Consider the following 13,617-nt stretch of genomic DNA (forward strand, 5'->3'; position numbering starts at 1 on the left):
TCCAAAGCTCAGCGGACATTTAAAAAACACATCATGTGTCTGCTTTCAAAGGCAAAGTAATTTCCTCCCATCTGCCTTTTATGACTCACTGCAGTTACTGACACTTCTTTAATTTTCTCAGTCTGTTAATTTGTCAAAGATTTCTCTGGTTTTGAAATGCAGGGAGAAAAAAGAAACCATTAATACCTGGTGCAAGTCAAAGTCCAAGATATGCGTTGACAAGGATTATCCTAAGTTCCGTAAAGAGCAAAATCTTAATATGTTTGGAAATGTAGATATAGTGTTAAACATAAACCGGCTGAAATATGGCCGCCCTGGATTTCTCCACGAAAAGACCAGTGTGAATTTTTCCATCCAGTTCCTCGGGCAAACAAAAGTTTTTTACGAGCTTTGCTAATAAATGACACTTCTAAGAAGTGATCTGATTGGTGGAGCCAGAGGATAGTTGTTCTACCCCTTCCTCAAAACACAAATTCAGCTCAACAATTACACACCCAAGAACGGATCCTACCCTGTGCTTACACTGGTTGGTTAAAGGCAGGGTCTGCAGGAATTTTGTTACTTGTTAGTAAACACAACATTCAAACTGGGCTCCTCGTCCTTGGCTCAGTGCCAGCAGCAGCACACACCCACTGCCTCTGGCCATGACTGCGCGAACACATTCACCAGAACAGCAACCACCGGCATCTTCACATTTCTATGTGGGAGAGACTCAAGGGCCGTGCACCTGACATGGCATGTTAGCACAAGCTAGTCATGGTTATTTGACACATACCTGCTCAGTAGAAAGCTGACTAGCATCGCTCTTCGTCCAGTGCTGCTCTTCAAGTTCTCGAAAGTGAGTGAAAGTCAAGCCAAGCTTCACTCTCATTTCGTAAAAAGCTTTATCTGTTTGGCATTATGTTTCACTTTAGTTGTGCTTTTCTTTCGTCCACTAGCGTTGCTACTCAGGTTAGCTTCTTCCACTCGCTAATCAACATGCAAAATCACCTGCACACTAGGCGCGCTGTGATTGGCTAATGTAATCACTCACCCAGAAATGTCCTGATACAACCAAATTAAGGCTGAGGAGAGGGGTTGAGACAGACACAGACACTGACACACATGTATAGAAGCCCAGAAGTGACCATTAAGCAGGATTACTCCAGTAAAGGTTGACATTGTATTTTTTAGAAAATTCCTGCAGACTCTACCTTCAAGCTCCTGGACGATGCCCTTAAATTCTGTTGTTGTTGATTCAAAAGTCGATGGCTCTCATGATAATGTTTGTTATATTATTTCTTGCCATTCTTCCTCTTTTGTGTTTTAAACTTCCAAATGGACTCATGTCCCATCCGTTAACATGAGGGAGGCGGGTTTTATGACCTACTGCCTCCAGTCACTGAGGGATCCTCTGTCAGGAGAGCTGCTGTGCTGGTTGTGGTTGTGTCACAGTGTCTGGTATTTATTTATTAATTAAACAAACTGCCTGCTGATTGTACCTCCATGTTTTCAGTGCTTTAATGCACTGTATTTTGATGTGGCACAGTTTGTTCTTACAAACAGGAGTCTGGGACCATAAATGAAATTTCTGCCTGAACTGCCTGAACCGTTTTTCAACTTCTCTTGAAATATTTGAGGATTGATTTAATGTGACTAAGCCTCTTATGCATCATTAAAGCTTGAACTATCTATGAAGTCAATGCGGTGTTTTGTATGTATGTTAAGTAACTTATCAGGTTCTAATGATCATATGCACATTTTTTCTCACACATCCTATAAGCAAATCTAAACTCACCATAGCAAAAAGATGTGAATATAAACTATAAGCAGGGTTTCCTCCTCTTCCTCTAAGTTGGCTTTTCTTTTTCCTTGTTTTCAAAAAAGCAATTCATCCACAATCATTTCAAAATGTTTTTTCTTTTTATCTTTGTTATTATAAACGTTGATTTATACACAGCAGTTGTCATTTCTTTTTAATTGTCAGTGTAAATATCCATCCACCTTTCCAGCCATCACTGCAACCTAGAGCTGTTTCCATCTATGAAAACAAGATGAAGATAAATCTTCGTGACTTGTCTCTCTTCTGCATGTTGACAGGAAGTCAGAGGTGATTGATGGCTTTTTGGTTCAGCGTGGCCAGTTGTCTGCTCAGATATGGCACTTTGTTTCAGTTGCACGGTTACGTGTCAATTTCCTGCACCCAGAATGAAAACACAGCAATCTAAGCAGTGATTCAGAACTTGTGGAGATGTCCTGTTTTTGTTTTTGATGCCCCTGATTCAGCGAATCTGATTGAAATGTTTGCTTTTTTTCACCAGTTCTCCTCAAACACAGGGTCGGCTTTATTTGTTCCAGTCTTTTACATGGTTTGTGTGAGGGTGTCGGATCAAGGTCATCTCTGGCTTTAAACATGTGAGCTCACTTCTGAGCTGCCTCCAAGATACATTTATTAGATGCATTTAAACGTGTTAAGACTTAAATCTGTCTGTAAGGGGCCTGAATTTGAAGTTGTGTTTTATTAAAGAAAAGGAACAAATCTCCATTCATATCCTGTATTCCTCTGTGTGTGTGTATATGTGTGTGTGCTTGCACTATAGCTCATACATCTCTGTCTCAGACTGGCTCTGCAGTGTGTCTCCTCTGGGATTCTTGGGTCCAGCTCTGCTGAGAAAGCACACACAGACTGATTTCCTCTTATTTATGCCATTCTTTCACTTCCTTACTCTCTAAATTTAATGCCTGCCTCCATCCCATTCTGCCTGTGTCACTTCTTTTACTCCTTACTGACCTTCACTTTTCTTTAATTCCTTGGACGGACACACAGGCACACATACAGCAGACATTTGCTAGAAGGCTGGTTTTGTATAATTGTGTTTGTGAGTTTGTGTGCTGGAAATAGCCTTGTCCCTGTACGCTGGTCATAATTAGCCGGACTGATGCTCTGAAGCTCTGTGCTGCCAAGGCAAAACCTGATCATCCTATAAAATACAAGAAAACTTGTGAAACTGAGTGACACTTGAATGAAAAAACAAATTGTTCTAACTTTAATTCTCTTTTTCTCTTTCCTTTCTGTTCTCAGTGATTTGCTGTCTTCAGGGTACGTGGAGCGACATTTGTCAGAGAAAGGGAGGACTGTCGTCACCAATGTAAGATTCTGCAAATCATGCTCGTGCTTTCTCATACTTCCACTTGACTATTTGCCTTATGAATGAGAGCGCAACAGTGTGGTAGCTGGACAGATTTCTGTATGTTGTTTGAACACCTCCTTAAAGCTCCTGTGAGGAGAATTTAGCTGGTTATAAAACAGACTGAAATTATCACTAATGGTCATACTATACTTTATACTAATACTGCATGGCCAGTGTCAGACAGTTATTAACTCATCAACCCAGCCATTTTTAGGGCATCTTCAACGATCTTTTAAGACCCAAAGAAAATCACGTTCTATGACTATGAAAACACTGAAACTACCTAAGAAGAGTAAACTCTCCACTTTCACGTCTCTCTTCCTCATTTGACCCAAGAAAATGGAGAAAACGTTTTGTTTTTTTTAAATCACGGTCGTCTTGGGCGCTCCATCCTTTGATCCTCAACACTCTTTCTCTCCAAACTACCATGACACATCTTCCGATCGAGTGTGAGCTGCCTGAACTTTTCTAATTCTCTGCGTCTCGCAATGTCTCTGTTATCTCACATCTTCTTCTCATGTGGTTGCTGATCTCTCATGCAAAGAGCACACCGCTCAACATAATTGACTTCTATAGACACAGTAAATGTTTGTAATTAAAATGACATCAATGGCAGCCAATGCGTTAGCAAAACTCTGCAGACACACTGTTTATTTACATTCTCCAGACCAAACCTTGTCACTAAATCTTAAATTTGATTGCTAAAGAAAAAAATAAGATTAATGTAAAAATCAAACAAACAATCGAAACTACAACTTTCTCTGCAGGGGGCGCCAAAACCAGTACAAATACAAAGTCCTGTACAGGACTTTCAAATGAAGTCATGACTTAACTGTAAAGGGGCTCATGGGTAGGCAGAGCGTTTTGAAGTCTTTCAGCTCTTTTCTTTTTTTTATCAGTATTGTCTCTGATCACAGTGGGCTGGTACTTCCAAATAAAAGGTTAAAACAATCAAATTCTTAACAACTTGCTTATTGGCAAATAAAAGAGTTAGCATCCAGCCTAAAAACACTGTTTTGGTGTGGTTAGTGAGATAATGCAGCATTTTAAACAAAATGAAAACAAGAAGGAAAACCAGAATTCTGAGTTACTGCTCATGTTTCTCTGTACTAATTATCTATGTAAAGAAGCATCTGTTTGCTAACCATTAAAGATCAGGCCTCGAGCCCAAAGCATTTCTGTGGCACAAGGAGCTAAGAATGTTGCAATAACTTGCTCTATTTTTGTAAAGATTCTAATTTTTTAGGACTGAAACTTTTTAAAACATTTTTTACACAAACTGTCCGAAAAGCTGGTTGCCAACATCTTCAGACCCAAAAATATAAGGGGGTAAATGTTCACTTGCTGTTTACAGCTCTCATACTTCCACCCAAGAGAAGAAAATAACAGCTACAGGTTAAAGAAAAACACATACATCAGTGGAAAAACATAATGGATACTTAAAGGTGATGTAAATGTCACTGGTTGTACCTTTACAGTGGCACCTGTCAGTGGGTTGGATATGTGAGGCAGCAGGTGAACATTTGGACGACAGATGATCGGAGTATCTTAAGAACTGCAACTCTTGCAGGTTCTCAGTCAGCAGGGGCCTAAACTAGTCTAAGGAGGGACAACAAAGTGAGCTGCTGAGAAAGTTATCACTGCTTCCAGTTGACACATAGAGCATCTCAGTTTGTTGTGGACGGAGCTGTGTAGCTGCAGACCAGTCAGGACCATGGAGCAGTGGAAGATGGGAGTCCAGCTATGGATGGATGCAGTGGGACGTGATTGCTGACCTTCACCAGGACTGCCTGAGTAATTTGAATTTAAAATCATCAGGATGTGGGCAGGGTTCAAATAAACAGCATGTTTATCAATCAATACAAGCTGAAGATACAAAGGTCAGTTTTATTTCTTTATTAAGCAAACACACCAGGACATGGATCAGTTGTTTGGATGGGGAGTAAAACATGTTAGGATTCAGTTCACCTGGGTGATGGAGAGATGTGTCACGCCTCGCTGCGATGGAGGATGTTTACTCCACTCTGGTTCCAGAAAAACAGCAGTATTGCTGAATCGGCTCCGCTGGAGATTTGTTCTCAGCTGTGGGTTTTCTGCTGCATCTTCCTGAAACTGCTACAGGTTCCTCCCCCTCCCTAAGATTTTTATTGGTTAATCAATGTGTTACTCTTCACACGGAAATAACAACGGAGTCCAGCCTCTCAGCTTTTGTTCAGCTTAGATTTCAGACTGAAGTGAAGCTGTGGCCTTGGCCAGATTGTGAAATTAAGATCGCTGTAATAATCTCTCCATAATCTGGACTTCAGTTACAGGATGGCCACTGGGGCTTTGTGTTTCATCACATAAATGGGAGATTATTAGGGTCAGGATTTAGTCAGCTAAGCAGCAGATTAACAAGATATAATGAAGGTTTCAGTGAATTATCTAAATGATTACACCTCATATTGTAGGATAGTCTTTTGTAATTATGGGACTCATTATAAAGTGATCTCTCTGTGAAGAGAGACTTTGTGGATTAAAATGCAGTTTCCTCTGCAGGCAGATTTTGTTTATTGGTCTTTGATTTTTAAGTTGCATGAAGAACATTAGACACTCTTCATTATTGCTGCTGTTCATGAAGGTTAATATGAGACACGCTCCAGTGTGTTACTCTGCTCACAGAGGTCAAAATGTCTACTGTCAAATCACAGCAGCTGCTGCTCTGATACTCAGCCTCAGAAACCACTGTGTCCATGTTGTATACAGATAACAGATGTTGCAAACGTGGCTGAGAGTCGGTTATAGTTTGCTGTTTTTCAACATTATGAAGGCCTAATTGTTGAATGTTCCTTTTTTTATTTCTCTCTCTTTTGATTCTTTGCATTCTAGATAAATTCAAGCTCTGTGCCAAATGAGGGTAAAGGGTTAAACTTGAGGGTGAGAAGTTGTTGGGGTTTGAGCCCAAAATGCAGGACTGCACATCAGGCGGAGGTTGTAAAAAAGGGGAACTATCGTGAGCTGGCTGATGACTGGGGAATACAAAGGCGGGGTCATTGTGAGTTACCTGGCTCTGATTGAACAGGGGGATCAGAGGCAGCTGGGATCTAAGAGCCTACTATACCACCAGGAAAGAGACCAGTCTGGCAACACGTGAAGTGGAGGCTAAAGCTTAAAACCATGTCCACATGTAGCCAGGTATCTGGGAAACTGTTCACATTTTTATACATTTAGGCCTGTCATTCACAGCAAACCACAATTTTTTGTCACTTAAAGGGATAGTTCAGTTTTTTTGAAGTGGGGTTGTATGAGCTCTATGTGACCACTAAGGACATTAGATACAGTAGAAAGTTGTCTCCTCTCCCTCAGTAAGACACAAACTGTAATCGATGGTGACGAGGAAATAGACGCTAACAGGGAAAGACCGTACCAAATTCAAAGGCTATTTTCTCTGCCTACAAGAACTAAAATCAAAAAGTAATACCACAGTTTAAGAGTACGATACATAAAATATTTTTTAAGTGCATTAAGTCTTCGGAAATACAAACATTTATCCGGACCTAACTAACTGGTCATGTATCCTTCCGCGCAGCGCTAGTGCGCTCCGTCCCCCCTCCTCCTTTCAGCTGTAGGGAATGTAAACAAGCTATGCTTCGGGCGCGGGTTGTAGCCTCGTGTAAGTTTGATCAAGTATCGTAATTCTTTTGTTTGTACTCTAAGGATTGTGAGGCAGCTCAGGAAATTCAAAATGAGTGACTATGACAGCGATGATGAAGTTTTTTTTTTTTTAATGAGGGGGATATTCATTTTTGAAAATACCTAGCAAATGTGGACATGGCCTTAGTGAGGCAGGCGATCAGGAACAGTGCACTGTAAAAAAAATGAAATTCTTTGTCTTATTTTCAGCCGAAAATGTCTTTGTAGACTTCATATGAGTCAGATTTGCCCGACCAGTCTATAAAAATGTTTTGTTTCAAGTAATTTTAAGACAAAAATGGGATCTAAGAGAAAAGTGATTTGTATTGATAGATTTTTCTAATTTCAAGTTAATTTTTGAACAAAATATTGTTCCATTGGCAGATTTTTTAAAACTTGTTACAAGAAATTCAGACCTTAATTTTGTCTTTAAATACCATGAAATAGGACATTTTTCTGGACTGGTCAGATGAATGTGGCTCATATTAAGTCTAAAAAGACATTTTCTACTGAAAATAAGATAAAAACACCTGGTAAGATTTCATAGTTTTTCAAGTGTGGAGACCACAGCCAACCTGAAAGGATCCCAGGGAAGCACACAAAAAACCCTGAGCCCAGGGCAAAGAAAACAGACATTAGAATGACCTTTCTTATTTAAATTCATTATTTATTTATTCTGTATTCAACCTTTATTTAACCAAGTTGGTCCCATTGAGATTATAAACCTCTTTGTCAAGGGAGACCTGGCCAAGACAGGCAGCAGCAAAAATACAAAGTTACAGATGGAAAACACACAAAAACAAAACAAAACACAAGTTTGGATCAGAATCACATTCTAGGAATCGTTTGTTGTAAAAGTCGAGCTAAAACATTGATTTCTCATAGAACCTTGGTGCTTAAAATGAATCAGGATCATGTTCAGTTAATCATCAGTTGATTAAATCCTCATTATTTCAGAATGAGTCATGTTTGTACGAAAAAATTGTGGAAAACTAGCTAACACACATACTGTAAGTGGAGGAATTTGTTTGCTGATTGAAAATGAAAATAATTAGCCAAAACTGTTGAAAGGAGAACAAACACTGGGCTATAAGATATTAACAAATGAATCTATTCATACCAAATACAGCCTGGCTCTTAACATCTGTGTACAGTTTGTTTTTGTATAATTTGACCATGTCACCAGGGCTTATTATAGAGTGTTTATTTATAGAGTAAGTCTACTAGCCTTAACGTGGAAACTGCCTTCATATCTGCTGTACTGGCCACAATGACTGATACACCAGGAGATGTCACAACAGTACGATGGTACAGACAGACGTATCACCTCGCCATGTGCAGAGAGTAAAAACATGTAACTCTCATCTAATGTGCTCTAACTTTTCCCTCTATGCTGAGGGGAGTGTCCTACTTGTCCAACCTGACCTCCACCTCTTTATTGTGCATTGTGTCGTCCACAGCCAGTGATTAATTACTCTTATGGGTCCAAGGAGATCACAGAACAGTCAGATTTAGTAACACACATGCTCTGAGGATGTACCCACAGCTCTGGGTTTTGGGTGTTTCTCGCTTTGATAAGAAGTGGAGCAGAAGGTTCAGGGCGACAGGGGGAGGAGAGACACTGGGATAGTAGAGCACAGCTCTGCTTATAAATAGCCTCACTCCGTCTCTTCAGTTCACACTCGCTTTACTCAACCTCGTCCTCTCTCTTATCTCTGACTCCATTTAGGTTTATCCAGAAAACTTGTCCTTCTGGTGCGCCCATAGTCAATGGAGGCACCTTGGTTGTTTGCTTCTTTGCCCTCCACCAGTTTGCTTTACCTTTCTTAGATTGGGGATGCTCCAAAGCGATGGATGTTCTGGTCATCCAGAAAATAAATAATTAAATAGAATAGAATAGAATAGAATAGAATAGAATAGAATAGAACTTTATTGTCATTGTAACAAGTACAACGAAATTGAAGTCACAGCAGCAATCAAGAAAAACAAAAGTAAGAAAGCGTATAGAAGGTCCATTAGAAAATAGATGATGACAGCTTGTCCATCATTCTCCAGTTCAGCCAGCCTCCACCTCCACAGGGTCCAGGACTGAGCTTCTTCAGTCATGCTCCATCTCTGTCTCCTGGATCCTGTCTGCTCACAGCAGATGAAGCTCTTCCAATGTTGTGTTGGTGTCTGGTGTTAGCTCCGTTAGCCATGTCTGTGAATAGCATGATGCTACTCTGTCCTCTGGTATTCCCTCTGTTGCTGGGTTAGCGCAGCTAGCTCATCCATCTTATTGGAAACAGATCTTACGTTCCCAATAACGATGGATGGAAGGACAGGTCCATGTCGTCACTCCTTAGCTCACACCTGAGAACCAGCACGTGGTCCTCACCTCCTTCTCCTCACCTTGTGGGAAGACATCAGGCCTTACACCAGTTAGCATTGACATGCTACAGGCTGCTAACAGCTGAGTTCACATGTAAACAATGCAGCCATGGTTACATGTAGGATCTCCAGACAAACTCAGGTGAAAAAATGGTAACAATATCACTGAAGCCACAAAAAGTTTGGTGTCCATGACCAACAAATGAGCCATACATATGATCCACTACAAATACAAAGGTTACGAAAAAGAGACAAAAACATTGCAAAAAATGGACAAAGAAGAGAGAGCTACTGCAAAAGGCAGCCATAGCCAACAGGGCGGTGCCAAGTACTAACTAACCAATTAGTCTAAGGGGAAAAACACCCAGAAAAATGTCAGAATTGAGCAAGAAAGTTAAAATAGTGTCATAGAGGCAGAGGGTAAACAATGTCGAATGGTTTGCTGAGTGTGGCTCATGTTCACAGACCTAGCACCACCAGCTTTCAGCCATCATGGTGGTTGGTTACTGAAGTTACAAGCTGAATCTTAATGTCCCCCGTAAACCCTAAACATTTAGCCCTTAAGAACTTAATTATTACACCTGGACATTGGCTGAGTGCATGAGTCTACAAGGGCTCCAAACGGTACAACTCAGATTGGGATGGCACTTTGCCACTTCTCACATATCCTGCAAATAATGGACATTTGGTCTGTAAGCTTGTGGAAGTCAAAACAGTTTAACCACCAAACTGAAAGAAATATGTATATATAAAAAAATCTGAATGTATAAATTTAACTGCACATACAGAATGCACTAATAAAGATATAGATATTTGGCTTCTCTGGGAGCCCTGTGTTTCTATGGTTTCATGTCACGTTACAATGAACTGCGGGTAATTCCCAAATGGTAAATCTGCAAAAATGCCCACTTATGGGAAGGATGCATCAAGGGCTCAAAAAGTCGGCACAAGAGCCCTCACACACTTTGCAATTCACCTGTGGGACAGCCCTAAACCCTTACAGGGGGTTCCTCAAAGTCAGTGAGTGTCTGAGTGTGGACATTGAGATTGGGCTGCAGCCCTAACTGGTGACTGAGCCTGTAAAAAAACCACAATATTTCAGCACTCATCACTTCTAGCTAACTAATAGGTGAAGGTTTTCCTGTTAAAGCATGACAGCCCTTTTGAGTGGTACATAAAGTCCAGTGAAAGAAGAGAGGAAGAACTGGACTGACCTGCCCTAAGCCTGAAACCCATCCAACTCTTTTGGGATGAACCTGCAGTCCTGTATATCAGGGGCAGACCTCTCTTGCAGACGCTCTTGTGACTGAAGGGGAGCAAAACTTTTCAGTCAGGTTCATACATCTTGTAGGAGTCTATCATCTTCAGGTCAAGGGTCAGGGTCAAGTTTTCCTTACCTTTTGAACAACAAAAACAAACCTTCCAAGTATCTTCACATAAACACAGCAGACAGACATGGGTCGGGATGTAGCTGACATACTGTGGTAGAAGCAGGAGTGGACGAAGCAGTGCGTTGTTGTGTGCAGCGTCAGACTGTAGAGCAGAAATTGATCCTCTGATAAAAGCTGTGTTTCCTCGGGGAGACCGGCTTCCTGCCTAATGGCTGTTAGGCAGCGAGAAATGGACCAGGAAGAGATGGCTGCAGAGCACTTAGACACTTAGACATCATACACGTCTATAGAAAATAAAAGTGTGTTTATGCTTGCAGGAAGTGCACGCACATACACACACACACAAATGCAAACAGATGGAGATGAGAGAATGAGTGGTTGATGGTGAGTCGTGACAGAGATGGAAAAATTTTTACAAGTGACCGATGCTGCGGCCTCAGATTGTGTGAAGAAGTTGAGATGGAGTCACAGAGCAGTTAACACACAGATGGTAGTGCTCAGTGCGACACACACACACACACACACACACACACACACACACACACACACACACACACACACACACACACACACACACACACACACACACACACACACACAGCATATCTCCTCTTGATCATACTTGCACTTGTGTGTGTGTGTGTGTGTGTGTGTGTGTGTGTGTGTGTGTGTGTGTGTGTGTGTGTGTGTGTGTGTGTGTGTGTGTGTGTGTGTGTGTTAGTAAATGAATTCCGTGTGATTGATTGCTCTGAAGTCATTTCCTGATGGAGTATGGTAATAAAAGAAGCAGAAGCAGTGTTTGGCTCTCTTTTTGAGGTGTTTCAAAAAGTAGTCGTGTGTGTGTTTGATCTTAATTTGTGTGTTTGTGTTTTGTTTCCAGGGAGGAGAGCACTGCTACTATCAGGGGAAGGTCAGGGACTTTCCTCGCTCCTTTGTGGCTCTCTCCACCTGTCATGGTTTACAGTAAGTACAAACAGTATGTGTATCTGACTTTGTGTGTGTATCTGAATTTGTATGTGTGTGTTTTCAGTCAATACTGTGGCTGCTGGGGCCTTGCTCACTTTCATTCATTAGGTCAATGCAATTAGTTTAAGTCAGCCCTTTTGCGTCAGTCTTAATTTTTGTTGCACAGGTTATCACTCAGCCAGACTGGTGCTGCTCAGACGTCCTGTTTTTTCCCCTTTCCTCTTCTTCGCCTTGGTATTTTTAGTATTCTTTAGAGCAGGAGTCTGTCAGAGAGGGACAGTCAGGAAACATGCCTGCTGGAGGACTGCGTGTACACTGTTTGTTCGTGTCATGACTGTTTGTATACCCGTGGTTGTTTTTGTCCCCTGAGAAAAGAGGAGGTGGAGAGAAAGTGGCCTTGCTTCAGGAAAAATGTTTTATATGTTTTACTCACTTTCATTGTTCACAGACGACACAAATCTCACATTAAAACAGCACCTGTGACTAACAGGGCGTAACACATGTTAATGTGTTATAGTTTTTCACAGTTGATCAAACACGTTTCCTTCAAAAAAGATGTTTTCCAAAACTCTTAACAAAGGATGAAAAACTCTGAATGTGTTTGCCAAAACTGTGCTTTTTTATATGATGCTGTTTATTTGGCATGAACTTTTTGTTATGTTGTTATGAACTCTTAAAAAGGAAGTTTAAAGGAAATTTATATTTCCCACTGTAAATATTTACATTGACTGATAGATTTTATTAGAGATGTGTTACATTTTTAATTTTTGTTGACCTGAAACACTGCTCATGCTCTGTTGTGTCTGTAGTACAGTTACCCGTGACTAGCCGCGGTTGTGGCCCCAGCTAATGGTGACTGCTGTAATGCTCTAATGCTCTACTACCAGGAAGTAAACAAGCACAGATTACAGATTGCACAGTTTGGCAGTATTTTGATTAACCTTATCTGACCTACTATATCAAGCCTGCTAGAGCATATCTTTACATTTTTAAATGCTTTAGTGTCAATTTTTTTTTGCATTAAACTTTTGCTATACATCAATACAACCCTTCTGTCTTAAACTTTAATAAAATGCATAGACTTACGTCCAGACTAACTAAATTAATTGCCGAATAAACCATTAAAAAAAAAATTTCACATGTTTTTTAGATACAGAAATCTCATGGCTGTGTCCCTCAAAAATTTTTATGTAAGAAAAATGTGATGACATGCATTCAATGTAAGAATGATGGTGTCTTGATAGTAATGTTTTTATTGTTACTGCTCCATTCTGGATTTCTGCAAACACACTGGAGGAAGCGGACAGGGTGTTGGGACATGTTGAAAATACAATATGAAAATGTAACTTGCTAGATTGAATATGCAGCAATAACGATCAATTTATCTTATATACTTTCAAATTAACCACCAACCAAAAATGTATATGTAATTCGTAGCACCTGTGCATAGGGATGGGTACCTTACACATTTGAAACAATACGGTACCGATACCCGGTACCTAGCAATTGGTTCCGGTACTCAATGGTACTAATTTTGGGTACTTTTTGTGTTTATATGGTAAAAAAGTATCATTTTGTTCAATAATAAAATGTAATTTTTTTTCAATTTGACATATTTATTCTTTAATATGCAACTTTGAAATGCTGTGCTTATGTCCGGCATGGAAAATTTCCTACTCTTCCACTCCCTCACAGTCACTAGGATGCATTCAGGTACCTAAACATGGTACCTTTTGATGTTATGTGAATCGGTACCCGGTACTTTTGATAGAATTAGGTCGGTACCTATAAAAGTACCTGATTCGGTACCCATCCCTGCTGGTGCATAACTGTGCTTTATAGGGTTGAGAATGTTGTGTGTATGCTGTGTCTGGTTCACTAAGACCATAGCAATGCAAATCAAGTACAGAGGTTGAGACATTCACCTGCAGTGATGACTAAAGGCTGGGGGTGCTAGTTCTGCTCTTGGGAGCCAGACTCTAAAAACTGATTTGAATCTTTTTTTTCCACTTATAGACTCTGTAAACTGGTAGTGTGTAGTAATCTTT

At 40.5% G+C, this 13,617-nt stretch overlaps 1 protein-coding gene across 2 annotated transcripts in view; it reads left to right on the forward strand.

Moving 5' to 3' along the window:
* The window catches only part of adam22 (ADAM metallopeptidase domain 22), a 73,066-nt gene that overhangs the window by 19,407 nt on the left and 40,042 nt on the right, over positions 1-13,617 (forward strand). For both annotated transcript variants that reach the window (XM_074683821.1, XM_074683822.1), the window contains exons 4-5: positions 3,062-3,128; positions 11,484-11,566. In XM_074683821.1, the coding sequence (XP_074539922.1) occupies positions 3,062-3,128; positions 11,484-11,566 (150 nt within the window). The remainder of the gene's footprint in view (positions 1-3,061; positions 3,129-11,483; positions 11,567-13,617) is intronic.

The sequence above is a fragment of the Halichoeres trimaculatus genome, unplaced genomic scaffold, assembly GCF_033239565.1.
Source record: "Halichoeres trimaculatus isolate MK-OKI-2021-1 unplaced genomic scaffold, fHalTri1.1 fHalTri1_scaffold_12, whole genome shotgun sequence".
In the NCBI taxonomy this organism is placed as follows: Eukaryota; Metazoa; Chordata; class Actinopteri; order Labriformes; family Labridae; genus Halichoeres; species Halichoeres trimaculatus.